At 60.0% G+C, this 27152-nt stretch overlaps 2 protein-coding genes across 20 annotated transcripts; one reads left to right on the top strand and one right to left on the bottom strand.

Moving 5' to 3' along the window:
- Positions 1-365: 365 nt before the first annotated feature.
- CLK3 (CDC like kinase 3) lies at positions 366-27059 on the top strand. 5 transcript variants are annotated; one of them, XM_059180385.1, is made up of 13 exons: positions 366-553; positions 16683-16834; positions 17438-17654; positions 19425-19521; positions 19797-19863; positions 22190-22306; positions 22997-23163; positions 24305-24399; positions 24495-24624; positions 24878-24960; positions 25473-25552; positions 25829-25919; positions 26570-27059. In XM_059180385.1, exons 2-13 carry the CDS (start codon positions 16683-16685, stop codon positions 26744-26746), a joined length of 1473 nt encoding a protein of 490 aa, XP_059036368.1. In that variant the 5' UTR covers positions 366-553; the 3' UTR covers positions 26747-27059. The 5 variants fall into 5 exon arrangements, with proteins under 5 accessions (XP_059036368.1, XP_059036371.1, XP_059036367.1 ...); XM_059180388.1 differs by lacking the exon at positions 366-553 and adding an exon at positions 12946-13080; XM_059180384.1 differs by lacking the exon at positions 366-553 and adding an exon at positions 13135-13267.
- On the bottom strand, positions 760-14195 carry LOC131835783 (uncharacterized). 15 transcript variants are annotated; one of them, XM_059180395.1, is made up of 5 exons: positions 13579-14195; positions 9317-9431; positions 5682-6006; positions 4783-4836; positions 2028-4134 (listed from the first exon to the last, which is right to left on the bottom strand). In XM_059180395.1, the coding sequence occupies exon 5, from the start codon at positions 3105-3107 to the stop codon at positions 2145-2147; it is 963 nt and encodes a 320-aa protein (XP_059036378.1). In that variant the 5' UTR covers positions 3108-4134; positions 4783-4836; positions 5682-6006; positions 9317-9431; positions 13579-14195; the 3' UTR covers positions 2028-2144. The 15 variants fall into 15 exon arrangements, 12 of the variants coding, with proteins under 12 accessions (XP_059036378.1, XP_059036374.1, XP_059036379.1 ...); XM_059180391.1 differs by having other exon boundaries at positions 5682-5980; XM_059180396.1 differs by having other exon boundaries at positions 5682-5950.
- Positions 27060-27152: the final 93 nt, after the last annotated feature.

Raw genomic sequence — 27152 nt, 5'->3', positions numbered from 1 at the left:
AAGAAACTGAAGAGCAGAGATGTGGCCAAAGTCACACATCTGGTGAATAGCTGGGCGAGGAATGGACTCTGATCAGCTGCCCTAACTCCTCGTGCATGTTCCTCTCTTCAGTGAGGGGCAGGGGCAAGCCAGCCCGGGGACAGAAAGAAGCAGAGGTTGAGGCGGGGCGGGGGTTAGGTGTCCCAAGTCTCCGTTCTGCCCACGTGCCCTTTGCACAGCCGGGAGTCGCCTGTCACAGGCGGCCACTAGCAGCCCCAACGTTCTCCAAGAGCAGCGGCCCGGGTTCCGCGCCGCAAACTCCCCCCATCTCATTGGCCAGAATTGGTCACGTGTCCCCCACATAGCCAGTGGGTGCGAGGGAGCGGAGCAGGGAGGGAAGCCCGGACGCCGGCTGCACCTTCTGCCGGTCCCTGCCCAGAAGGAAAGGGGAGTCGGTGGCTTGCGGCCTCTGGAGGGAGGTTCGGAATCACCACCGGAGGGAAGGGAAGAAGGAACCGACCAGAGAAGCAGGACCGGGACGAGTGGGGGCCCTGCTACGCTTGGAAACAGTGAGGTACAAAGCCGACCGCTGCTGGGACACAGGGACCGACAGGAAGGCCGGGGCGGGGTTGCGCTGTGCGCCCGGAAGCAAACAGGAGCGGGTCTGGGCGGTGAGCCGGTGCCGGGTGGGTTCCTGGCCGGAGGGAGGGCTGTCCAGGAGCGCCGCGCTCTGGAGCGCGCTGGGTCCTTAGCAGGGGACCCAAACCACTCGGGCCCATGTAAACAGAAAGGAGAGGGATTTATTTTCGGGGTGTGGAGGAGCCCAAGGACAGCGGGACCTGGGCTGCCCATGGAAGGTACTCCTCTCCTGAAGACCAGCCCACCCTGCTGCCCAGGCCACAGAGCAACATGACATGACCGTCCCAAAAGTCAGGTTTATGTCTTCTCCATACATGAGACTTCCTGGGCTGAACCAAAATCTCTCCATCCCAATTCCACTTCCTGGAAATTGTCGGCTCCATTTGCTGTCACTGAAATGCAGCTTTATCCACTGTGAAAAAGAGCAGTTGACACTTCCCAACTTCTGTGTCCAGTTTTCAGCCCCGGTGAGAACTGATTTTGTCTCAAGTCTAGTGATCAGGAAGGGGCCATTGGCTCAGTTGGGCTCGGGACCCCGTGCTGGACACATCCACTGAGAACTCGGCAGCCCCTACAGCAGTGGTGTGAATGGCAGGGAGGGCAGAGAACATTTTGCAGATGACACTGGAGAAGCAGTCTCAGAGGTATTCTGTCCTTCCACCCTGCCAGAGTCCCCCTCTGCAAAACTCTGCTTCAGTTAAGTCAGTAGATGGAAAGAGTGTAGAGCAATAGAGTTGAGTAGGGTTTGGATTCTGGAAGCACATGGCCCAGCTGACAGAGCTCTGTAGGGCAAGGAAACACACAGCAAAGTGGGGAAGGAAGTTCAGAAAAAGAAAATGAGGGGCGCCTGGGTGGCTCAGTGGGTTAAGCCTCTGCCCTGGGCTCAGGTCATGATCTGGGGGTCCTGGGATCAAGCCCCATATTGGGCTCTCTGCTCCGCAGGGAGCCTGCTTCCCTCTCTCTCTCTGCCTGCCTCTCTGCCTGTTTGTGATCTCTGTCAAATAAATAAATAAAATCTTGAAAGAAAGAGAGAAAGAGAAAATGACCAGGTGACTTCGAGGGAGGTTAACTCTAGGCTGGCCTTGCTTGTAGCCATTGAAGATGACCATGCTTTCAAGCTTGGAACCGAGAAACCACCTTTTCTGGGACAGGTTAGGGGAGCCAGGGGTCTTAGATGCTGTTCTGCTATGTGACTTTGGGCAATTTACTGCCCTTGTCTGGGCAGTTTCCCTATTGTAAAATGGGGACTATAGAGTGATCTGAGGCACAAGTGAATCAGAACTCACTTTGAAAAGTCTAAAGCCCAGTGCCCAAGGCCTTCACCAGAAAGCAGAAGGTCTGTAGTCATCATTCTGCTGACACCAGAGCAGTGAATGGACCAACAAAGCCCCACAAGGACACCAGGACCAACAAAGCCCCACAAGGACACCAGCACCCCACTAGCCACTCTCTGCCCAGCTCCTAGCCACAGGATCCCCCTGAGAAAGGGCAAGGGGCCTCATGCACTGGCAGTCAGGGGCCTTGTGTCAACATGGGCATTTCAGGCCCTGTTGCAGGCTGGGGACAGGGAGACCTCTGACTGCAGCCACCTGTGACAGGTCCCACCGCTCAGACCTGACAGAAACCCCAGCATGAGGGGATAAAGGCATAGTCTTACAGGCCTGCCCTCTCCCCAGGGAGTCCTTGCCCACCCCTGGTCCCTGAAGCCTGTCAGTCCACTGTCCCCTCATTGGGGGCAAAGGGCTGACCTCAGTGTCTTGTGTGGCAGAGTGAGCTGTGAGCCTCAGTCTCCACACCACCTTTCTCCCCCAGTCAGGGCACTGCCCTGGTTGCCAGCTTTTCTCAGACCTCTCTTCAGTGGCTCTTGGGCTTTGTCTGACATCTGGGGACAGAAGAAGCAGCATCTGACCCCACAGAGGGCAGAGAGGCAGGCCGGGTACCAGTGAGGAGTAAACTCCAGCTCTTCCCAGGGAGGGGAGGTGAACTGAGAAGTCCTTCCAGAACCAGCAAAGGCCCAACTGGAAGGACCCTTTGGGCCTTCTCCGCCCCCAGCTTGCAGATGGGGAGATGAAGGTGGAGAGAGTAACTGGGCCTGGGTCCCCTAGGGAAGCAGGGCTCACTCCGCCTGCCCCTCTGGAGAGTCCCCAGCTCTTACCTTCAGGCTCTGAGAGGTGGCTGGAGGTCCCTGCCCTCCCTGTGCTGGAGTGCTGATGCTCAGAGCTCCAGCTCCTGCCCTCTGGGGACCCGGTTCTCAGCCTCAGGGTCAGAACTCTTGGCATCTCCCAGGTCCCAGGTACAGGTAGGACCCCATTCTCTAGGGGTCCCCGGAGAGCAGCTGAGGCAAAAGATAGGAATCCCCACCCCACGAGGCTCCTCCATGCAGAGTGAGAAAGACGAGGCCCTCCCTGGTATTGAAGTGTAAGACAGGACTGTCCTGGGCAGTGGAACTTGCTACATTGTCCATCACCGGCAGCTGCACATGACAGCATATGGTTTCCTGAGTTTATTAACTGTAAATAATGGCTTGTGGACGAAATACTGGATAAACAGACATTGTGACTAAAGCTCTCTGTGCAGGTGGTCTTGGGCACACATCCATGGTTTTATAACCTTAGTTCTGACTCCCCCTAACTGGACCCCAGGGGAGACTCAGGGCAGCAGGCACTGAGCCAGGGGCACCATCTCATGTAATCCTCACGCCAATCTCTGAGGTAGGTAAGGTGGTATCCCCATTTTGCCGATGCGGAGACTGAGGCCTCGAGAAGGCAGACTTGCTTATTGCCCACTGAGCTGGTCAGTGGTGGAGCTGAGGCGAGCACAGGACTTCTTGGCTCTAAAGGCCACTCTCCTTTCATTCATAACCCCAGGCCCAGGAACCCAGATGTCCTAACTCCCTGTGCCTCCATAGCCCACCTAGCCATGCCTCTCCTGCTTCTGCCCCTGTGCCCTCCTCCTCAGAGAGAAGGCCGACCAGGAGATGATACATCAAGTCCCAGGCCTGGCACTGTTCTGCTCCGCCCCCCAGCGCCCCCCCAGGGATGAGAGGGCTCTCTTAGCATGTCCCCAGATGCCCTCACCTGTCTATCCCAGCTTCTTACGGGAAGGGAGGAAGTGTGAACACCTCTGTGAGGGAAGGGGATTTCTCTCCGCAGAGCCCCTCAGATCCGGGTGCCCTCACTCCATGGTCCTCACTTTTCTACCAGCTGCTGCTCTAACCCCAGCTTCTTGGCAAGGCTCTCTGCCACCTTGGGGAGGAGAGCAGAGGGCAGTGAGTGGCGGGGAGGGGTTTGAGTTAATCTGGGAAGGGCAGGTCAGGGGCACAGGGGATTGGGCATAGGGGACTGTGGGCTCCCTGGGCGTGCAGGTCCAGCAGAGGCACAGAGGTGGAGGGGTGCCGAACACTGGGTTCTGGGGACCTTCTGGGGCTGGCTGCTGAGCCTCTCCAGTTCTGGATCCCAGATTTTCTGGAGTTCAGCGCACATCCAGGCCAGCTCCAAGCCCATCCTACAGGGAAGTCTGGGGAAGGGGTGTAGAGAGAGGGGGTCATTGGCTCCTGACCTGATCTGGTGCTGCAGGACATCACCCCACCCCTGCTCTCGGAGGCCCATTCTCATGGGGGCCTGCCTGGGAACTCTGCCTTGACCCAAACAAGGGGTATAATGGCCGTCAGGTGCTGGGAGGCTGACAGAACAGCCCTCAGGGGAGGGAGCAGGATGGCCTCATTCTGCTACTCTACTCTGTACAGGTGACTACAGAGTCCCCCAAATCCAAAAATACGAATGGGTGGTACTCCCTTAGTGCTCCCTAGATGCTACACCACCCAGCCTCAGGGCTCTCTGAGAGCAGGCCATGTCTCCAAACCCTCCCCATTTCCAGATCCTCCCTCGTCTCCGAGTGAGGTCCCTGTGCACCAGGCCCGGCCTACAGAGGCTCAGCCCTGATGCACTTTGTACAGAGGAAGAGCTAAGCACGACAGCCAGGGCTACCAGGCCACTGCCTCATCCGTGTGCTTAGGAGCCCTGTCCTCCCTGCCTCAGAGGCCCAGGGAGGACTCCCCAGGGCCCTCCCCAACAGGCTGGGGAGTAGGCTTGACTGGTGCCTACTCATCATGTGCCAGTCTTGTCCCCAGACCTCCACAGGGGGCTGAGAGGGTGCGGAACTCACCTGCCCTGTGCAGAATCTGGGGGCTTGTGGGGGGTGCTCTGCCATGGCCTGCACCTGTGGGAAGAAGGCGGGTGGTTAGGACTCAGGGACACTGGCCTCCCTTCCAGGCTGACTGGACTGTCCAGGTTCTCCTTCTTGTTCTGGGCTGGGGGCAGGCCCAGGCCACACTGACCTGAAGGTACCCCAGGCAGCCTCCAGCTCCTCCCCACCTTCCACCTCTGGATCCTGGCAGGCATCTGATTTTTCTTCCCCAGAGCCTGCCTCTTGCTGTGGCTGGTCCACCTGAGGGGACCCCCACCCCATCCTCTTGTGCCCAGAAACACACACACAGGCTCTTGGGTCTGGGCAGGGCCTGGCCTGCAGACAGGAGCCGGTGTCCAGCCTGGACCTTGGCCTGCCCGGGGGCTCACTGAGCAGGGCCCACCACTCCTCACAACGGCCCGTCCTGCGGCCCCTACGGTCTTTCTATAGCCATGTCAGGGGCCTGGCGTTAAGTGAGGGCAAGAGCAAGACAGAACAGCTGGGTCCCCGAGATCTCCAGTCAGATCCAACCCACCCAACAGGAAGGTAACAGGAAACAAATTGGGAGGCGTTACAGGTTGAACTCTAGACTCCCCCCAAAAAGGTATGTTTGTGTTCTAACCCCTAGTATCTCAAAATGTGACCCTCTTTAGAGATAAGGTCTTTGCAAGGTAATCAAGGTAACACGAAGCCATTATAGAGCACCCTAATCTAATCTGACTGGTGTTCTTCTAGAAGGAAAATTTGGACACACACACCCCTGGGTTCGCTCTTTGTCAGGGCAGCCCTAGCACACTACCTCAGAGTGGGGTGAGACAGAACCCCCTGCGGCAGCTCCCTGGCCCCAGCAGGACCCTGACTGGAAGGGGGCCTCTCACCTCCGGGCAGCCGCGTGTGCGGTGGCGTGAAGCGCGGACTGACGGGAGCGACGCTTCTGTGACTGCGAGCCATGTGAGCCTTTTCCACGCTTGCCGGACGGAACCCTCATATGCAGCTGATGGAGAACTGCAGCTGCTCTCGGTGTCTGTTTCTTTGTTTACAGATGAGCCCAGAGAGGGAGAGTGACTTGCCCAAGGTCACGTAGTGAGTGCTCTATGGGGGCCTGGTTTGTGCCCAGTATTCAGGCTCCAGAGTCCACCATCATCCACTAATTTGGGAACAGCGAAGAGCAGAGAATCTTGGGATTGAGCAGAGGAAGACAGACTGAGGTAGAGCCCAGGAAAGGGTCAGGGTAGAAGGAGCTTGAGGTTAGGATGGATGGAGGTGGAGGGTGCTGGTGGCCCTGGGAGCCCCTTGCACCCTCTTGCCAGCCAGCTGTTGCCCCCTCTCCCTCAGGGCCTCCGCCCTGCTGTGACTTTGGCCATTTGGTTGTTCCCCACAGTACCCCTGCCAATGACCCAGGGCAGAATCCTAGGCCACCCTCCCTGGACAGGCACAGAGCCCAGGACACCCACTTGCTCACAGAAGATGAGTCCTGGGCAGGCCTCCCTGGGCACTGGAGAAAAATGGCCTACGCTGTCCCTGAGAAGCACAGGACTGGAAGGCCCTAGAGTTGGGGCCCACGTGGACACTGGTTTGGGGGTCCTTTGCATGTTGTTTGCATAGTGCCCCCCCACACCGCTTCCTTCCAGGCACCTAAATCTGCCCAAGGGCCCAGCTTTCTCCCTGACATCGTCCACTGCAGACCCCCATCTTGACCAGCATGCACCCCAGAAAGTGTAGACTCTCTTTCCAGGCCCTGGGGAGACACTTCCATCCTCAGGGGTCTGGATCAAGAAACAGACAAAAACTTGAGATTTCTTTCCGTACAAATTCACAATCACTGTCTGTATAAATATACAATCACGGTTGCAGACAATCACAGCAAATACGCTGCCTTGCGGAACTAACAGCCCTCTCAGAGCAAAGCTCCGGACCCCAGCTTGAGATACACTGATTCAGACCAACCCCACATTTTATGAGGCTCAAGGCCAGCTAAGCAGGACTGCCGAGACCCTCTCTCATGCTCCTTCCAGCTGGACCAACAGATCAGCCCCACTGCGGCAGAGCGCACCCCCAACCTGGGGCTCTACATCTCTGCTTCTCCCAGCCACCTCCTTGCTGCCTCTGTTTCTCTGTGTCTGTGTATGTGCATCTGGGAACAGGTGTGTGTCTCTGGGGCGGGGGCAGGTGTGTGTCCACCAGTCTGTCTGCTTGTGCACATAAACGTTTGCCCTGGAGACTAAGGGAGGGCACCAGCTGGAAGGAGGCAGTCACTAAACGAGTTCAAGTCTGGTGGATAGGGCCCGGGGCACCCCAGCCCTTACTCTGGCCCCTACTGCATATTTTAGCCCCTTACCCGCTCGGCTTCTCAGTTGGGGCAGGGACTGTTCACAGCACTGCCACCTTCATGCCTCTTGTCTTTGGGCCTTTGCATGTGCTCCACCCTTCTTTTCTTTGCTGAGGATGCCTGTTCATCCTTCTGTGACAGTTCAGAGGCTCAGAAGTCCCCTTGATATGGAGGACTTACCCATCTGCAGCACATCCCCCCACCTCCCACAATGCCTGTCCCCAGACCCCCGGGGCAAGCATCAACAGCTGCTCTGCGGGAAGATTGTGTCCTGAGCCTGGGCAGGGGTTAAGACTCCACCAGGGCCCCGAAGTGCTTAGGCCCTGTCCCCACCCCACCCCTGCAGGCCTGACACCAGCATCTCCTGCAGGTCCGCTCAGTCCAGGATCCCGGGGTCTCCTCACAGCCTCCAGACCACACTATTTTGACCCTGAATGAGTTCCTCCCCACCCTCGGGGCTTTGTTTTCCCATCTGAACCAGGAGGGGAGTTGGCTGGGTAATGGCAGGGTCTTCCCAAATGATGGGGGCAGGGTTGTCCCTCCCTGGGTTGCACAGAAATCTTTGCATGCCTCTCCCTCCCTCCCCAGCTGCTACTCCAAGAATGAAGACCAGAGAATGAAGTAAAGGCAGGGCCAGTCTTCGGGGCCCTGCCCATGCACCCACTTAGAGGAGGCTCTAGGCCAAGGGGCTGTTGGCTCCTCTGGTCCAAACACAGCTGGCCTTTTCTACTTCCATCTGCAACAGCAGAATCCTGCTGGACCTCTTGCCACTAGGCCCCTCCTGCATGACTGGCACCCTGGTTTGTCTTCTGCGTCCTGGTCTGGCCTCCTCCACTGCTGTCCCTGGGACCCCTGCAGCTGGTCCCCCTCCTGCTCCAGGTGGGCCAGAAAGCATTCCTCCTGCTGCAGGGAGGGCCAAAGGCAGCGCTGAGCCCCTGGAGAGGGCCGTCCCTGCCCCTAGCACAGCAGTGCCTGCAGATTCTGATAAAGCAGGCTGACTCCACCAGGTCCTGCTGGCTCCCACCCACTGCGATAAGCCCACCAGGGGCCCACCTGCCAGCCCAGCACCGACCCATGTCCTGGCCTGTGCACAAGGGACGCAGCTCCCAGGGAGTGCCCAACTATTACCACTACGGGCTCCAGATGTGTGACCCTCCACCTCCAGCTGGACCTAGGACATATCAGTTGCTGATGGCTTTAGAGCCCCAGCAGGAGGACCAGGGACACTGTCGTGGAATGACAGCTGTCAGGCAGGAGCAAACAGGCTGTCAGGTGAGTCCCCAGAGTCACCCCAGGCACTGTAAGGAGCAGGAGTTCTAGGAGGGGCAGCTGTGGGCTGAGACCCCCATGTCACTAAAGGCTCAGATACCTAGACCATCACAGGGTGGCCGTGCCTGCCACGTCCTCACATGGGACAGGGGTGCTGGATACCTCCCCTAGAACCCTCAGCTTGCATGAACCATCGCCTTCCTCTCTTCCTGGGGACTGCAGCTTTCACCAGGGGCAAATGGCCCTTGAAGGAAACTCCTCTTTCTGCTGAGCTAAAACCAGCCCCTCCCTTCCTCTGACTCTCCCTGGGGAGCCACAGGGACCCAGGCCCTTCCTTTGCCTCCAATCAGCGCCTCTAGCCACACCAAGCAATGCTCTGTGCACCTGCAGAGGGCGCCATTCACAGAGATGACACTTCAGCACAGCAGCCTTGTTGGGGACCCACTTCCCATCTGTCCCCTTGGATGCCCCAGACCTTGACAAGCCTTCCCGAGAACATGACCCCAGATGTGAGCACCAGCCCCGAGCCCTCTGGACTTCTCAGTCTGTGAAGAGGACCTTGCTAGCTTAGGGGACCTCCCTGAGGCTACAGATAATCAAGGAGAGGATGATGGGACCCTAAACCTCACTTTCTGCTCCTGCATGAGGAGGTTGCCCGGGGCCCTGCCGAGTCCCAGCTCACATCCCTGCCTCCACAGCACCTGTGCTCGCTTCACACAGCCTCCAGTGATGCCCGCAGGTGGCCAGCCGGCTTGGCCCAGTGCTCCCAGCTCTCTGCTAGCTGTACCCACACAGGGCCTTCTCTGAGGGCCTCCCAACCTACTCCAGGGCTCTCTCTGAGCACCTGCTAGGAAAGAGGAGCCAGGCTTCAGCCTGGGCCTCAGGAGCTGCCATGCCCACCTTTCCCAAACTCACCTGCACCCTCCGGTGGCGCTCAGTGAGCAGGCACAGACCAGTGGCTAGAAGTGATAGGAGTGCCGTGGGGGCAGGAGGGGAGGCAGGTCCATGGGGCTCCTCCACAGTGCAGTTCCTGAGAGCGGGACAGATGGGAGACCCTGGAGCTAGGGCACCAGCTTCCAAGGCCCCTCTTCAGATAGGGAAACTGAGGCCCCAGCACTGAGCCTGCACAAACCCGACAACACCCTGGCTCAGGATCTTCCCTGGTGATTCAGATTTCAGATAAATGTCTGCCCCAACCCCGCTGAACAGTTCTCAGTTCCAACAGCTTCCATGAGCTTTGGTGCTGACCCTGGCCCAGGCACCTGCTGAACAGCCAAACTCACCTGGCCCTCCCCGGCTTCAGGAGGGGGCACAGAAGCCTGAAGGGGATGTCAGTTGCCCCAGGTCATGAAGGGGGCCCACTGCAAACTGGGCCCACACTCCCCAACCCCTGCTGCTCCCCTACCCAGTATGGGAGTCTGGAAATTGCAGGGGACAGGGGAACATTTGGGGGACACTGTAGATTAGCTCCAGTGTAAGAAGTCAGAAACCCTTAAACCAAGTTACTGCTTCAGTTCCCCTTTGGCTTCCATAGCTTTAGCTGGAAGATGGGGGACCTGAGCCCTAGGCCCCACCCACTTAACCTCCAGGGACTGAGCCTCAGAATCCTACCACTATCTTCCCACCCATGCACCTGGGCACCAGGCACCCTGCCCCAACTCTGTATGGGCACAGGGAGAAGATACCAACTGAGCTACTGGGCTGAGCTCCCCTGGACCCCTAACTGACTTGTTCACTCCTCACATTCCCAGACCTGCTCCCAGCTCAGGATGGCACTACTACCCACCAGCCCTCTCCCTGTAGACACCTTGACGTTCTCCTCTCTGGACTCCAGGCTCACATTCTTGCAGCCACTTCTGAGCTTCTCTCTCCACATTTCACCACCATGCAAGGCCTCTCCAAGATGGTCTATGATGACGGTCTGCTGCCCCCATCTCCCACGCCCTGGCGCAGCCACCACAACTCCACTCTGGCTGGGTACTCAGTCTTCCCATTAAAAACAAGTCCTGGGGCGCCTGGGTGGCTCAGTGGGTTAAGCCTCTGCCTTCGGCTCGGATCATGATCTCAAGGTCCTGGGATCGAGCCCCGTATTGGGCTCTCTGCTCAGCAGGGAACCTGCTTCCCTCTCTCTCTGCCTGCCTCTCTGCCTACCTGTGATCTCTCTCTCTGTCAAATAAATAAATAGAATCTTAAAAAAAAAAAAAAAAAAAAAAGTCCTCCCCACCTCCCCACAGACCGCCCCCAGCGCTTACTGAGAACCCAGACTACCTAACTTGGGTGTAGGAGGGCTCCTGGTCTGTGGGAGTGGGGAGTGGCACCAGCCAGATGTTGAATTCACAGAGCCTGTGCAGAGGAAGGGGCAGCCCTCAATGCTGCGGGAGCACAGGGGTAGGGAGTCCGGTTCTCCTCTGGAGCGTCCAGGAAGGCTAACCTGCCCCTGGAGCTGAAGCTCAAAGGTGAATTAACTGCCCCAGAGGAGCCAAAGATGGATGTGGCAGACTAGAGAGAGCAAGGGCAACAGGACAAGGAGGGGATCAGAGGGCCTGGGGTCTGGAGAAGGCATCGAGCTGAGCCAGGAGCCCAGCAGGGCAAAAGGGAGATCAAGAGGGACGGGAGCTGCCGTGGGTCTCAGGTGGCTGGGAGCAGGGCACGGGGCAGGGCATTTCCCTGGTGCCCTGGAACTGTGTTGCAGTTCTCAGCCCGCACAGCAAAGGCTTGGTGGGTATGAGGGTAGAGACCTGGGGAAAATGGTGGGTCCCAAGGGGCTGGGGGTGTGGAGCAAGGGTCCTCTGAAGGTGGCTCACCGCTTGAACTCCCCAGCTAAGAGCTGCCAAAGCTACAGCCTTCCAGCAGTGGCAGTAATGAGATAGGAGGGTGTGTGTGTGGGGGGGGTACCTGTACCTGACCTCAGGTTAGATCTTTTTCCAAGTGCCTATCTGATACTCTGCCTCTTTTTCTTCTAGGTGTGAGTTCTTTCAGGAACAATAAAGACAGAAGAAGGAAGCTCTAATGATAGAATCTGAGGCACCAGACAGCTATGGAACTGCTTTTGGAGAGAGGGCTGGGAGATGGCTCCTGCCCCATTTCAGAGAAGGAGAGCAGCTTCCTTAGCCGGAGGCAGGGACTCCTGGGTCCCCGATGTGGGAAGATGCGCCTGACTTGCCCCCTCGGAGCCCAGCGCCCAGTGCAGGGCTAGAAGACAGGAGCCTCCCCCAGCTCCTCCACCCTCAGCTGCCCATGCAGTCCTGGCTTCTAGGAGCCATGACGCTTGGGGTGAAGTGGGGGGAGACACCTTTCATCTTGTCTGTGTGGGTGAAACCCCGAGATGAAACCAGGCTAACGCAGGCCGTGGCCTTAGGCCACGGACAGCGCCCCGGGCCAAGAATGGCAACTCATTACCTCTGGCTCCGGAGGCAGGATCCTAAGGGAGGGCGACCGAGGGGCGGGGACAGCCGGGCTCTCGGTCACCCACAGCACACTGGAAGCGCCTTCTGAATTTGATTGGGAGGGGACCGGGATCCGTTCTTGAGGCCGCATTAGCATAGAAAGCCTCGGTGTTGCCTTAGCTTCTCTTGGTTACTTCGGGTGGCGTGGTGGAGCTAACAGAGAACTGGGGGGCGGGAGGTACTAAGCACCCCGCTCAGGCCACGCCGTCGGACCTCGGTTTAAGCGAGAGCCAGAGACCAAAGACCGAGGGAACCGCCACAAATCCGGAGGGAGCGGATGCGCCCGCCGCGCGCCAGCCCGGGCGGGGAGTGGACATTTCGCGTCGGGGGCGTGCCCAGCCCTCATTGGGGGAGTGGGCGGCCCGCCCCCGACAGAGCGGTCCCGGGAGAGTGCCCCGGCCTCCAGCTCCCGGCCGCGTAGCCTGGTGGTTACCAGCAAGAGCCGTGGGGCGTGAACGCTCACAATCCCTGAGTTTCCCGCAAAGGACCCGACCTTGGCTTTCTCCTGTGGAAAGTGGGGTCTCGTTATCCCGCCCGGGCCAGGGGCGGGACGGGCCCCGGCGATCCCACCCGCGCAGCCTCGGCAAAAAGGGCGTCGAGTGGCTGGGAGGAATGGCCCGCGCGGCCTGACCGCGAGAGCCCGGGGTTCATGAACTGAGACACAGTGCTGGTCTGCGTCCGGCGCTGCTCAGGGAAGAGGGGGACATCCTTGCCCCCAGACCACGTCCCTCCAGAAACCCGCCGACATGGCTCTCGGGTATCTTCCCCGAAACCGTTCTGGACGCACACGGGAACGGGGACGTGTCGCAGATCTTTAATAGAAACCCACACAGAGAGTTGCCTCTCATTTGCGTCTTCCCCTTAACCGGGAGTGGCGCCCGCCTTCCCGAGCCTAGCGACACTAGCTTCCGTCATCTTTGGCGCCCTCCGGGGCCAAGGGGACGCTCAAGGCCCGCCCGGTTTTCACTGAGGCAAAAGCGAAACAATGCCCGCCCCTCCACGAGCAGGAAGGGGTTGGCGGGCACGGGCGGGGTCGAGTCTGTAGAGCAGGCAGGGTCCCCCGGCCTGGTCGGGGCTGCACCTCCGGGCGCCCGCGGCTTGGGCCTGCACCCACGTCGAGTCTTGAGGCCTACGTGCGGCGCGATACGGCGGGGGTGGGCCGCGGCCGGGGACGTCCCCTCTGCCCTCCCGGAACCTGTCTCCACTGCTGCCGCCCGGACCGGAGCGGCGAAGGTGGGTCCTCCAGAGCCTTCGAGTCGGGGGCCAGAGCGGCCAGGCCACCGACCCGGGTCGAGCCGGGACTGGCGACGGCTGCGTCACGCGAGGGGCGGGGCCGCCGCGGGCGGAGGCCGGAGCCGGAAGCGGAAGAGGCGCTCGGAGTGGGGAGTGGGGCCTAGCCGCAGCCGGATCCTGGGAGACGGTGAGTGTGGGCCCAGGCCCACGGCGGCGGCGGCGGCAGCGGCGGGGGGTGAGTCGGTAGGGCGGGCGCAGTGGGTGCGGGTCTCCGGGCTTTCGGTTCCGTCTCGGTCTAGTCTCTTTCTCTCCCTCGGCCCGCTTCTGGTCGCGGCCCCGACCTCTCACCCCTGACCCGCCGCTTCTCCCCCGGAGGAGCGGTCACCGCAGACCCCGACCTCTCGATCCCCCGGTGTCGGAGTCTGAGCGGCGGCTGAGGCCCCTGCAGGGATCCAGATTCAGCCCTGCACCTCCCGCGGAGTGGGGTCGGGGTCTTACCTGGGAGAGCCTGGAGGGGCCTTCAGACTCCTCCCATACCCTCTGCTCGAGGCCTGCAGACTCCTCCTCCACGCGCGGCCTGAAGTTTGATTCTAGCTCAGGCTGGCCATCCGCCTGTCCCCCGGGTAGCCCCTCGCCGCCGCTGGCGGCGGTTATGGGGGAAGGGGCTTGGATCTCTGAGACCCAAGGCGCGTCAGGAAGGGACGCGAGCGAGGGCCGCAGGCCTCCAGCCTGTTTTGTTGTGATGATGGAGCCTCTCCAGCCCGGGGGAGGGGCCGAGTCAAGCTGACACTACAAATGCCGGAGCTGTTCCTTGGTCCGGGGGAGTCTTGTGCTTTAGTTCCGGGTGCGGGTGCCCTGGTGTGGAGCTGGAGTGGGAGTTGCCTGAGCCAGGCCCCCGTCGAGGCGGAGTTGGCGGCCTTCCAGTTTCCCTCCTCCTTGCCCTTGAAAAGGAGGAGCGTTTCACCCGGTGGTGGCGGCTTGTAAGGTGGCAGGTTTGAGGTTGCAGCGGTGGGGCCGCGTCAGCCAAAAATAACCATGGGGCTCTGGAGTGGCTGGGATCCGGTAGTGCAGACGCTGACCTGGCTGGCTGCTCTTCTTGTCAACCCAGTTCTCTGGCCAGGAGCTGCAGATGAGAAGCCGACTAGGCCCCTGCACAGAAAAGCTGGCATCCTTGGCCTGGTTTCCTCTACATTATCTCTTTCTTCACTGTGTAAGAGCAGAGCCTTCTTGAACGTAATTGTGACCCTTAGCTTCCTTGAATAACCTATTTGCTGGGGTCTCAGAGCTTCAGAGATCATTGGTGAGAAATGGGATCTGGAGCCCTGGCTGGGAAGATAATGAGGAACATCTGGTATTCCCCATATTTCCCCTGTCTAGAAAGTGTTGAAGCAGAGGTTATCTCCTCTCTGATTACCTTGTGTGGTACTCTGTAGCTCTCATCCTTGTCATCTCCATTGCCAAGTTGGCTGGAGGGTGTTTTTTGCAATTTTCAGGTATGGCGACCTTAGAGTCATGAGGCCAGTAAGTGGAGCACTGGGAATTAGTTTGGGATTTTCTACCCAGGGCTCTCACCCCCACCCTTTGGAAGGGATTTATAAAATATCCTTTGTGTCCTAACTTAGACCCAGAGGTGTTACCTAGAATCTTTTTAACCTTGTTAATGAAATGACCCAAAGGCGTGTGCTGGGCATTACTAAAGGAGTGGCATAATTTAATCCTCACAGAGCCTTATAAGAGATTATTATTCCCTTGTTGCAAGAGGAAGTTGAAGGTCAGAGTAGTTTAATAACTTGCCTGAAGACACACAGCTAGAAGTGGCAGTGTTGGGACTCAACATCTGTCTACTCTGAACCTCTGCTCCGCCCTCTCGAGTACGGTGGGGGGGGGGGGTGCATGGGAACCCTCCTGGTCCCTGGAGGAGTTGGCCTGGTGTAGACCAGACCATGTGTCCAGCTCTGGAACTTTGCCTGCCTGGCCACCAGAGCATCTTCGCTGTCGCTTAGGGAGATGTGACATACTGCCTTCATTCCATAACTCGGGCACCTGACCCGGGTAATTGCAGGAAAACCGTGAAACATTCATTAGTCAGCTGATCGTCAAAACAGAACAGCAGTTTAAGCTCTTGAGGAGCAGTTGGTGATTTTACATGGTGTTTACCTCCGAGGGTTGCTGGGGCCTGGGCTTCAAGGTAGATATGGGGAGAAATCTACTGGTGAGGAGATCCGGAACAGAGGATTTCTCAGGTTTTCCAGGGGTTTAGTCAGATAGGCCTGGCTGCCTGCCCATCCACAGGAGCTGGTTCACTCTGCTCTCCTGATGGACCCTTCTCGTGAGCTGGGGCAGCCTCGGTGGGTTTGTCCAAATGTGCTGAGTAAGGCGAGCCCAGCACTGACCACTGAAGGCTGGAGAAGGCCAAGTAAAGGGTTGGGAGGAAGGCTGGCCACGATCCCTGGCCCAGCCTTCCAGCGGAGGCAGTGTCCGGGTTCTGGGTGTGGGTGGAACCGGGAGCTGGCCTCACATAGCCTTCTTCCTCAGCTCGTGTCTGATCCAGCCTGGCGGTTTCCTGTGGTGGATTTTAAGTCCCTGCCAAACAGGCACGGTGAGGTAGGGCCCTTTGGGCAGGCCTCTCCAAGCACACAGGCTGCCAGACACTCGGTCCTCTGGCTTCTCCCAAGATGAGCATAGGAGAGGGGACTGGAACTTCGAGGTAGGATCTAGCAGATCTAGCAGAGGGTCTAGCAGATCTAGCAGGGGATCTAGCATAGGGGGTAGCGGTGGTACAGTTGGCGGCGAGGCGCTGCCTGGCGTGGCACTGCAGGTGGGTGGAGGGTGCCCTGGGTGTCTTGGTGAGAGACTCACTGCCCTGAGGAGGCTGACGTCAGTTTATTGGTGCTGAGACAGAGTATGGAGCAGCAGGGGCTGGACAGACCCCCAGGTCTGTTTGGTTGGCCCGTCGGATCGGCTAGGGAATGTATGTAAGGCCCTGTGCACCTCCTTCTCTAAAGGCTGGTCTTCTCGTTTCTGCCCATGGCCCCTGATACGGAGGTGTGGCCTTTGCTCCCTTGAGTGGGGTCCAGTTCAGGGCCTCAGTCAGGCAACCTGGCCTCAAACTTGAGGGCTTTCACCCTTTGCTCTTGTGTGTTTGTTCCCTGCCAGCAGCCCTTGGGCCTCTGGCTTGATAGGCCAGTCACTTCATAGAAGCCCACAGACAGGAGGGGATGGTGGCCAGGAGGCTCTCCTCTCTCCTTGGCCTTGGTTTTCTGGGATGGTGCTCACCAGTGCCCCCCACCCACCCATTCTGTTGCTGCACCTGTGCCCGCTCGCCGGGTGACCTGAGCGCTCAGGTCCCCAGGCCCCACGATGCCGGGGCTTGTTTGTTCATTGGCACAGAAGGGTGTTGCCCGTTGTGTGCTGTTGGACTAGTGTGACCTCAGAGCTCTTTTTTGCTTCATAAACCCCTGGGAGGGGCTGCCCCCAAACACAACAATGGGCCTCTTCTTCAGGAGCGCCTGGGTGCCCCGAGCAGCCCTGGGGCCCGAGTGGCCAGAGGTGACTGGCTGCCTGGCTCCCCACTGAGCGGGGCTCCCTTTCCCGTGGCCTAGATGCATCACTGTAAGCGATACCGCTCCCCTGAGCCAGACCCGTACCTGAGCTACCGATGGAAGAGGAGGAGGTCTTACAGTCGGGAGCATGAAGGGAGACTGCGGTACCCGTCTCGAAGGGAGCCTCCGCCCCGGAGATCTCGGTCCAGAAGGTGACAGGGGGCTAGGTGGGAGGAACGGGCTCCATCCCTGGGCAGGGCTGGGGAGACAGTGTGGAGGCTTGGGGCAGCCCTGGGCTCCTTCAGCACCTGCCGCCTCTGCCCACCCCCCCCCCCATCTCAGCTGTGTTCCCGGGCCTCTGTATTCACTGCCATCCTGCTGCCCCTTTCTCTGTCCTTGAGTCTTCCTTCTCCAGACTGGTTCCCCGTTTCTAGGCCAGCATCTCCCCTGCTGACTTCTGAGCCTCCCTCAGTGGGATTCATAACACAGCCTCTGTCCTTTCTGGAGGTTGGCTCCTCATCCTGTGTTAGCAGCCACAGGGAGTCTTGGGGTGATAGGACCCTCCAAGGCCCTTCACCCTGCTCACCTTCCCCCGTGCATTGCCTCCTGTCTGGAGGGGTGCTGCCAGCAGCCCGGGTTCTGGAGGTGGGACTTCATGCACATGCATCCCACCCCCATCTGGATGCCTCTGCTCCAGCGGGCCCCCCCATGAGCTTTTTGTGGGGGTCTCGCCACACGCCTTTTGCCCAGAAGCAAAACCGGGCTGGTGGGAGGAAGTACCCCATCTTACTGGTGTCCTCACCCCCTCCCAGCAGCCATGACCGCCTGCCCTACCAGAGGAGGTACCGGGAGCGTCGGGACAGCGACACGTACCGGTGTGAAGAGCGGAGCCCGTCCTTCGGGGAGGACTGCTACGGGTCTTCGCGTTCCCACCACCGGCGGCGGTCGCGGGACAGGGAGCCATACCGGCCCCGCAAGCATGCCCACCACTGCCACAAACGCCGCACCAGGTCTTGTAGCAGTGCCTCCTCGGTGAGTGGTGGCCGGGGTGTGCTGGCTGGGGCCTCAGGGCCCTGTGGCTTTCTAGCCTTCTCTCAGGCTGGCGGGTCTGGGTGAGTACCGCCAGCCCTGCGCCCGCGTACTGGGTGTGTGTGCCTGTGTGTGTGTCTGTGTCGTCTGGTCCAGGTGCAGGGCCGAGCCAGAGGCCTGGCTCCTCCATCTTCGGGCCACTGTGCTGGTGGCGAGAGGGGCTCTGGCTCCAGCGATAGCCACCCCCTACCCCCACCTGTCTGTGTCTCCGCGCTGCTCCGGGCCACGTGATGTGCGTGGCCGGGGACATTTAGGGAACTTGATAGGGCTGCTGGTGTGTGGTCTGGCGACGTGTGGCCCGGTCTCTCAGGTCCGCAGCCCTCCCCAGAGGCCCGGAGGCCGGAGTGCCCACGGGTAGGGGAGGTCTGCCCGTCAGCTCAGACCGGGAGCGGCCCCTCTGACCTTGATCTCCGGCCGGGCCCTCTGCAGCCTCGCCTCTTCCTGGGAGGGGCGGTCAAGATGAGGGGACAGGCTGCCCATGTGATGGGGCGCATGGACGAATGGCAGAAAGGCCTGCGGCCCAGGCCTCTTCTGCTTGCTGGCCAGGCACCAGGTGCAGGCCCTGGTCGTGGTGTTGGCACGGATGGAGGCGGTCTCGATCTCGGCCGAGGCTGGGAGCCCACGCGGCACTCGGGCCCCTCGTGCGCGTGTCAGGGGACCTGCTGTCTTCTCTTCTCCTCCCCGCCCCTCTTCCTTCCCGCCGGCCAGGAGGCCCCTGAGGATTAGTGGCGGACCCAGTGCAGGGGCCAGGCATCTCTTCTGCTCAGCTTTCCTGCGACTTCCTTGAATGGCCACAGGTTGAGGCTTGACCGCGACCACCGAGCATGGCCTGGTGGCCTCTGTGCCCGCAGCCACACATTGCTGCAGGATGGCAGTGCAGGGCTGGGGCTCTGCTTCTTCTCTTTCTGGTGCCCTCTGTCGTCATGAGGCTGTCGCCTGGGCGCCGAGGCCAGGGCAGGAGCTGGCGTGGGGCCCGCGGGGGCCGTTGTGGTAGGAGGCTGCCTGGCCCAGCGGATCCCGGGCTCCTTCCCTGCTCAAGGCCGGCGGCACGAGGGCCGCCGGCAACAGGCCATTTGTGGTGGTGACGTGACGTCTGGCCGCGGATGCCGTCTAGGGGCAGGTGGCAGGCGTGGCTCTGAGTGGCAGCTGTCGGGCCCGTGCAGGGCTGCGTGTGCGCAGAGAGGCAGGCAGGGGTGGGCCAGGCGTCCTGCTGCTCAGGCCGGAGTGGCCTCTGGCCATTCCGCACGACCGGCCGTGCGCTGAGCTGGCCGCCTTCTTGTGCCGTCCTCAGCACGGCTTCAGCAGCAGGGGCCGTCTCGGGAGGGCCCGGGAGGGGGACGCGCGGTGGCGAAGGGAGTCAGGGCTGTGGCTCTCAGCGTGGCCCAGCCCCTTGGCAGCAGAGGCTTGGTGGTCTTTCTGAGCGCTGGCGGCGCCCTTCTCTTAGATAATGTCCGAGTTTTCCTTACATACCTGTAGCTGTTTTTACTTTTCTGTTTTTGAAGTCAGTTTGTGTCTTGACGTGTCCCTTGCAATATCCCTATCGTTATATATGCTGTGTGCCTTATGAAATGCTGGGATCTGGAAAATCCAACCAACCAACCCGCCGGCTCCTCACCGTCTCCACCTCTGCCTTTGACTGACACCTCAATCTGTCAATCGGAACCGCCTACCATGCGATGGGTCGGATGGCGTTTCGGGGGGCGGTGCATGCAGAGAAGCCAACAGAGCAGTAAGCGCAGCAGCCGGAGTGTGGAAGATGACAAGGAGGGCCACCTGGTGTGTCGGACCGGCGATTGGCTCCAGGAGCGATGTACAGCCACCTTTCGTAAAACTTTACCTCTCTACTTCCTCCCCCCTGTTAGACGAGACCTCTCCTGCCCGGAGGGGCCTCTAGTGCGCGTGGCGCCTTAGCGGGGCCACCAGTAATTGCCTGAATGACGCAGACGCTAGCAACTTCTGTTTTTAAGAGTGTAGCCGTGAGAGAGAAACCTTTTTTGTTTTTGAGAATTTGAATGCTGTGAACTTGCAGGAGCTGCCGGCTCTCTGCCCTACAGGCCCTCATGCCCTGCTTCTTTTCTCTCCTAGATGAGATCGTGGGGAACTTGGGTGAAGGCACGTTCGGCAAGGTGGTGGAGTGCTTGGACCACGCCCGGTGAGCAACTCTGCGCGATGGGTGGTGGGCATCCTAGCGGGCTCATGGCAGGGGTCCGGCCTGCAAGTGCTGAGCTTCTGCTGATCCCCTGAGATAGGGAGCTGTCCCGGGGCTCCGCAGCCAGGTGGCCTCCCTGCCCATGAACTGCTGGCTGGCGAGGGGTGCAGCTCTGGTGACCCTTTGGCCCCAGGACTTGGTGGTGGCTATCGGCACATGGCCAAGGCCCTGGCCCTTCTGTGGTTTGGGCCCGCTTCCTGCCATCTTGTGTCAGGTTGGGGCTGGGAGGTGGGATGGGAATACTGCAGAGCCCAGCCTGAGCAACCCCTCCCTGGCTCAGGAGGTCTGTCTGAGAGGTTGGCCACCCCGCTGTCCACCCTGCTGGCCAACTCCCTTTGGACCCCCTAAACCCAGTGCATGGCTGGGTTGAGAGGAACCAGGCTCAGGCTCTCTGACCCTGCTGGCTGCTGCCCTCTCCCACATGGCCAGGCTGGACTGCACGTCCCTCTGGGTCATGCAGGTAGAACGGGGCTCCTCCGGTGTGTGTTTGGGGGTTTCTGGGGATCCGTGCTGCCTTCCAGGCTGCGCAGTGAAACACTTCTGTTCCCTCACCATTCTAGCAGACCAGAACTTGTGCCCCTCTGCCTTAGGCTGGGAGGCCACCTCCCGGGAGCCCGCTGCCTCTCCTCTGAGGGCACTCTCATTGGTCTGATGCCTTAGCTACCAGGTGCCCTGTCTCTCCTGTCCCACTGAGCCATGTGCTGCCCATCACTGTGCTCGGGGTGAAGGGATAGGACCCATGCTCCCCTGGCACCGGGCCACCATGGTACTGGGCGCTCAGAAAGGACAGTTAGACCTAGCCATCCAGCTGGCTAAGGTAATGACAGTGACTGACAGGAAATCTCCCTGGGCTCCCAGCTCCCATTTAAACACCCCTCAGACCCAGTGTGGCCCCCGAGGTTAGGGCTGGGGCCGGTGGGCATAGGGATGGACATGTAGACCATACTGGGACCTGAAGGTGGGAGGCAGACCGGCAAGCTGTGACATGTGGGGGCAGCTAAGCTATCTGGGCCATGTCCCCCCACCCCCCACCCCGAGTAGGTGGAGGGGAAGTGAGTCTCTGAAATCACTAAGGGGCAGCCACAACACTTGGGGGACTTTTAGGGGATCCAAAGGTAGTTGGCCAGAAGGGTGGTAATGAGGGGGGTAAATTGACCTCGGCCAAAGGGCAGGCCTGATCCCCAGTGCCATCCAGCCCAGGCTGTGGCTGCCTGCGGGAGCTGTGAGCTCTCTGCTGAAGGTGAGAATGCCATTGAGGGATCCTGCCCTAGGAACCTGGAGTGAGCAGCCTTTCCTCTGAGGTCTTTCCCTGCCCTGAAAATCTGGGAAAGTGGGATAGGGAGAGAAAAACAGGTTATTTTCCAGAAGATGCCTTTGCCCTGGGGCTTGTGAACTTTTTCCTTAGGCACCACGCCAGCTTCCCAGGGGCCTCAAGATGCCACATTCTTGTGGGCCAGTGCCGTCTCACTCCTGTTCCCCCGGGCTTCTGAAGTCTGGCTGGCCCTTCCTGCTGGCCGCTGGGCCTGGCATTCGAACCTCAGCGTGGTCCCTGCTCTGTGGGCATCCTACAGGCAGGCTGTGGGGCGGGGCTGGCGGATGGGAAGCACAGAGCAGGGATGGGATTCTTCAAATCCTTACTAGACCCTGAAGAGGCCTCCTAGCACTCGGGGGTCTCCGAGAAACGCTGTGGCTGGTTGGTTGGCAGGCGGCTAGAGGAAGTGTAGTAAAGGGAGGAAGCCGGGGACGCCCAGCGAGAAGACCCTACTGCTGGCACCCTCACCCTCTTGCCAAAGCTTTGTCTCATCCTGGAACCCCCACCCCAGGTGGAGCCATTTGCCCAGACCTGGAGATGTGCTTTAGGAAGGTCAGGAGGTGCTGTAGGAAGGTTCTAGGTGGGATGGTCTGGCCAGGGTCAGGGCTGGCTGGCCTGCAGGTCAGGTTCCTAGGGGAGTTGGTGTTGGTGCCGGCCGGCAGGCTGGGCCTCTACTCCTTTGCCTGCTGTCTGGGGAGCTGGTAGCGGCTGGCATCAGCGAAGTCCAGGCTGGCCCTGACGCAATAACTCACAGATGCCAGGGGAGCTGGCAGGGCGGGGTGGGGGGGATGTTGCCTGGGGACAGGCTGGGGGCCAGGTATCTGCGCCCTCTGAACAGGTGCTGTTCCTGGAGTCCTGAGCACGGTTTGCCAGGAGCTGCGAGATTGGGGTGGAGGGCGGGGGGCAGGGAAGGGCTAGGGCACTTCTGAGAACCTCTGCTTCTTTCCTGGCTCCCAGAGGGAAGTCTCAGGTGGCCCTGAAGATCATTCGCAATGTGGGCAAGTACCGGGAGGCCGCCCGGCTAGAAATCAACGTTCTCAAAAAAATCAAGGAGAAGGACAAAGAGAACAAGTTGTGAGTGTCTCAGGGAATGAGAGGGAAGCTTTCGGTGGGGACGGTGTCTGCTCCGGCTGCAGTTGCCCGGACCCCCGGCGGAGCCGTGGCCCTTCACCCAGTTGGCGTGCAGAGCAGCACGCCCAGGCCCTGTGAGTCCTGCTGGAGGAGCCCTGGGTTCGCAGTGCAGGCTCCACCCCAAGGGTTCTGTGCTCCGAGGCGGCCTCCTGGGCCCGCTTCCATAAGTGAGGGCCTCGTGGGTCACAGCAGGGATCAGAACAGATGCAGCCCCGGCAGCTGCTGCAGCGCTTACACAGTCGGAGGGCTCCGAAGTCGAGCCACCCCGGTGCACTCACACTGAGCAGTTCCTCTCCTGCCAGCCCGGTGCTGAGCCCCGCAAACTCGGGAAGCTCAGTTAAGGGAGCTGGAGAACGGCAGGCACAATTCCATCTCTTTCCAAGGTGCAGGGATTGTGGCCATGTCTTAAGTAGACAGGGCAGGATGCCTTGGACCAGAACTTCCCCTGTGGCAGTAGGAAGTTTAGTCCTTGCCCTGAGCTGATCAGGGTGGTCTCTGATGGGAGACATGCTTTTTGTAATTGAGGGTTTTTCTTTATGGGCATGGGTGACCCAGTGGCCTGGGGGTGGGGACCGGCCTTATCTGAGGGAGGGGCAGAAACTGAGCCCCCCCCCCTCCAATCTTCTCCTCTAGCCTGTGTGTCTTGATGTCCGACTGGTTCAACTTCCATGGGCACATGTGCATCGCCTTTGAGCTCCTAGGCAAGAACACCTTTGAGTTCCTGAAGGAGAATAACTTCCAGCCTTACCCCCTGCCGCATGTGCGGCATATGGCCTACCAGCTCTGCCACGCCCTCCGATGTAAGTGTCTGTGCCCGCGCCCGGTGGCGTCCTGCTCCCCCGCTAACACCAGTGCACTACCAACCATCATGCCTGGCCCCAGAGGCACTGGGTCCCCTTTGGCTGAAAGGCCTTCAGGGAGGACTGTTTGGGAGGAAGGAGAGGCTTGGTTCCCCTCCGGGGGGCCCCTGAGCCCACCTATGCCACAGGCACTCAGGAATAAAGATCTTCCCCTTGTCCCTTTTGCCATCCTACGGAGGATGGGAAGGCTGAAGCCTGACTGTGGATTCCAGCCCCAGGGACTGCCCGCACAGATGCCCTTCGTCTGACTACCCCTTCCCATCTGCCCGCCGGCCTCTCAGAGCTGCTTTTGGTGGTGTGGGGCTTTCAGAGGTGCCCTGAAGGGCATGGTGGTCCACACAGGACAAAGGCTCCTTAGAGAGGAGCCTAGATCTAGTCTGTTCGGGTCTACACAGATGGTGCGGGGGCGGGGAGGCCCCGGGGGCCCCAGACCCCGGCACGTGCTGAAACTCCCTCTGAGGAAGCAGGGTCCAGGCTGGAGAGAGGTGGGTCACCCTACGGGCCGGGTCTTGACCACCAGCTGGGAGCGTGGAGTCAGAAGGTGCTAACTGGGTGCCAGCATTGATGGGACAGGAGCTGGAAGGAGAAGGTAGAGGTCTCTTCCCAGGCTGAGGGATGGGAAGAGGTAGGGCCGGCCTCAGGTTGTTTCAGGGGCGGCCCTGTGGTTATTCATTGTTCGCTCGCTGCCAACTTAACATTCTTTGTGACTCCTGAGGGGACCTGCGTGTTCATCTTGTCCCCGGGCCTGCAAATCATGCAGCCGGTGCTGGGGAGAAGGAGCCCCCAGGCTGATGCTGCAGCCTCAGCCAGAGACCGGCTGAGGAAGAGGAGGAGGGAGGTTTTCTATACTGGATGGGAAGAGTGTCCCTGCCCCCTTGTGAAGTATCAGAACTGGCCACGGCCCCAAGCACCGAGCACTCAAGAGGGAAGCCAGTATGGAGGCAGAGTCCACTGTGCCTCCTGCAGAGGCTGGGGGGATCAGGGTGGCCGAGAGACCAGCTGTGGGGTTGCAGTCTCGTCTCGCACCGGCAGTGGCCCTAGAAGCAGCCAGGGTTCTCAAGGTTGTTTCCTGCCTCCCCAGTTCTACATGAAAACCAACTGACCCACACAGACTTGAAGCCAGAGAACATCTTGTTTGTGAATTCAGAGTTTGAAACTCTCTACAATGAGCACAAGGTAGGGGTTGGGAGAGGGCAAGGCCGTGCTCTGTGGTAGGTCACCCACTGGGACCTACCTGCAGGCTCCTGACCTGCGCACCCTCCTTGCCTCAGAGCTGTGAGGAGAAGGCGGTGAAGAACACCAGCATCCGAGTGGCTGACTTCGGCAGTGCCACCTTTGACCATGAGCACCACACGACCATTGTGGCTACCCGTCACTACCGCCCACCTGAGGTGATCCTTGGTGAGTGACTGGCTAGCCCCCAGGCCTTGATAAAGCAGACCATTGTCGGGAGGGGAGGACTAGGGGCGGGATGTGCCTGCCCCCAGGGGCCGGTGTCACTGTAGCGGCTCACTTGGCCTTCCCTGAGAAAGGGCCTTCTGTTGGGGTTTGGGCTAGGGTCCTGCCCACCAGAGTGGCAGCTATCCTTTGACATCTGGGCTGGGAGCAGGGGGCTGAGTTGAGTGTCACAGTCTCCTCCCATGTTGGTTTTCAGAGCTGGGCTGGGCACAGCCCTGCGACGTCTGGAGCATTGGCTGCATTCTCTTCGAGTACTACCGGGGCTTCACACTCTTCCAGGTAAGGCCTCCTGCATCACGGGGCTCGCCTGAGCACTGCTCCTTGGGTAGGCTGCAGGGGCTGACGTGGGAGAGCCCTATGACCACCCCGCGTCAGCACGCTGGAACACTCAGGCTCCTGAGGTCGAGGAGTGGAGCGCCCAGGGATTCTCTCGTGCTCAGCCTCAGCGTGGAGGACCATAAGCAAGAGGAGCGAGCATTTGAGGCAGGAGCACAACCTGAGGGAGGAGGGTGCAGAGAGGGGCACGTTTTGGAAAGAGTGAGGAAGTCATTGGAGAGAGGTGTGCGGTGATGGTTAAATCCACCTGAAAGGCTAAGGAGAGTGAACGTGACCTTGAGAGAATGGTCTGGCAGGCTGCCACCATGTCAGAGGCTGGGATTACTATTCACCTGGTGGGTTCACATCTCTTGGGGCAAGGAAGGCACCTGCCCATCTTTTTGGGTCCCTTATTTTTTTGAGGGGGCAGAGGCTGGTACTGACTCCTGCTTGCTCTATCCCTGACCTTCCAATAGACCCACGAAAACCGAGAACATTTGGTGATGATGGAGAAGATCCTAGGGCCCATCCCCTCACACATGATCCACCGTACCAGGTAAGCAGCCGTGGGGACACCTTCAGGGGTGGCCATAGGGGCCTTTCCCATCTTGGCCTTGGGTCACAAGCCAGTCTCCTGGGACACCCTGGCTTCCCCAGGCTCCTAGCAGCCTTCCCTCCCGTACCGCACTCTGAGCTGGCAGACACTCGCCCAGACCTCCCTCCCCTGCTGTACTGGGCCAGTTAGCATCCCCGGTGGCTCTGCAGTCATTCCCCAGACTGCCATGTCTCCCCCAACCCCTGAGGCTTGACCCCTTCTTTCCTTCGCTTCCAGGAAACAGAAATATTTCTACAAAGGGGGTCTGGTTTGGGATGAGAACAGCTCTGATGGCCGGTATGTGAAGGAGAACTGCAAACCTCTGAAGGTCAGTTTCTGGCTTCCCCCAGCTCGGCTCATGCCAAGGAGGCCCCAGGCACTGGGCAGACACACAGCAGAGACCGGCCGGGCAGCTACAGGCTGCCTCCTCGCTCCGGCTCTGTGGGAGGCCACACCCAAGGCTGCTGGGTGCGGGCTGTGGGGCTGCTTGCCAACCGCCCCCCCGAGGGGCCCTTAGCCCCGCCCCTCCCCCACAGGGTGGCCATGGATGTAATGGGGGAGCACCAGAAGAGCCCGATGTCAGAGACCTTGCTGCCTCCGGTGCTCCTCTTCTCTCAGTTTTGGGAAGAACTAGGCAGGACTGAGGTGAGGGGGAGGGAAGATGTAGACATGGCCTGAAATCCTCTGTCGACGGCATCTGGTGCCCGGACCAGTGAATTCTACAGAGGGGACACTGCCCACCTGTCGGGACGTTGCATGCAGGGGCAGAGGCACCAAGCCAGCGAGACGCTCAGAGCCAAAAGCTCTACGCGGGCATGCAAGGAGCAGAGCCGCTCGCGGTCCAGGAGGGCAGAAGTGGTCCTCCGGGGGGCAAGCACTGGCTCCTCGAGCCCTGCAGCAACGCCTCCCAGAGGCCCGGGGACCCGCGGTGGCCCCCAGCCCCGCCGTCACACTGCGGCACCTTGTGTCCCTGAGCAGAGCTACATGCTCGAGGATGCCTTGGAGCACGTGCAGCTGTTTGACCTGATGAGGAAGATGTTAGAATTCGACCCTGCCCAGCGCATCACACTGGCGGAGGCCCTGCTGCACCCCTTCTTTGCCGGCCTGACCCCTGAGGAGCGGTCCTTCCACACCAGCCGCAACCCAAGCAGATGACAGGCGGGGCCCCCCCTCTGGGAGCTGGACAGCGGAACGGGGCTGCCCGGCTTTCTCTCCACCCTCCACCACCAGGCCCCAGGGCCAGAGCCACCCAGCGAACAGTGCAATGTGAAGGAAGGCCGGAGCCTGCAGGGGACAAGACTGGATGCCCAGCTGCCAGAAAGCACAGATTTGACCCAAGCTATTTATATGTTGTAAAGTTATAATAAAGTGTTTCTTACTGTTTGTAACCCCTGGTACCAGTGTGTCCGTCTCCAGGCTCCTTGCCTTCCCTTCCCACCTTATTAATAAAGACTTTCTTAGCAGTTCAGCTTGTGGAGAGCTAAGTGTGAACTAGGCTGGCACAGAAGGGCTAGCCAGTGACCAGACAGAAGCCGTGTGTCCCTCTGGGCCACGGAGAAGA

Source organism: Mustela lutreola, chromosome 7 (genome assembly GCF_030435805.1).
Source record: "Mustela lutreola isolate mMusLut2 chromosome 7, mMusLut2.pri, whole genome shotgun sequence".
Lineage (NCBI taxonomy): Eukaryota > Metazoa > Chordata > Mammalia > Carnivora > Mustelidae > Mustela > Mustela lutreola.
This window is presented reverse-complemented; position numbering and strand designations above follow the sequence as displayed.

What these genes read in the sequence shown, in the direction of transcription:
- LOC131835783 (XM_059180395.1), bottom strand. Translation starts at nt 3,107, where the DNA reads ATGCTGTCATGTGCAGCTGCCGGTGATGGACAATGTAGCAAGTTCCAC.
- CLK3 (XM_059180385.1), top strand. Translation starts at nt 16,683, where the DNA reads ATGCATCACTGTAAGCGATACCGCTCCCCTGAGCCAGACCCGTACCTG. An exon ending in CTTGTAGCAGTGCCTCCTCG is followed by an intron (nt 17,655 to 19,424) that starts GTGAGTGGTGGC and finishes CGGTGCATGCAG; the next exon opens with AGAAGCCAACAGAGCAGTAA. An exon ending in AGAACTGCAAACCTCTGAAG is followed by an intron (nt 25,920 to 26,569) that starts GTCAGTTTCTGG and finishes GTCCCTGAGCAG; the next exon opens with AGCTACATGCTCGAGGATGC.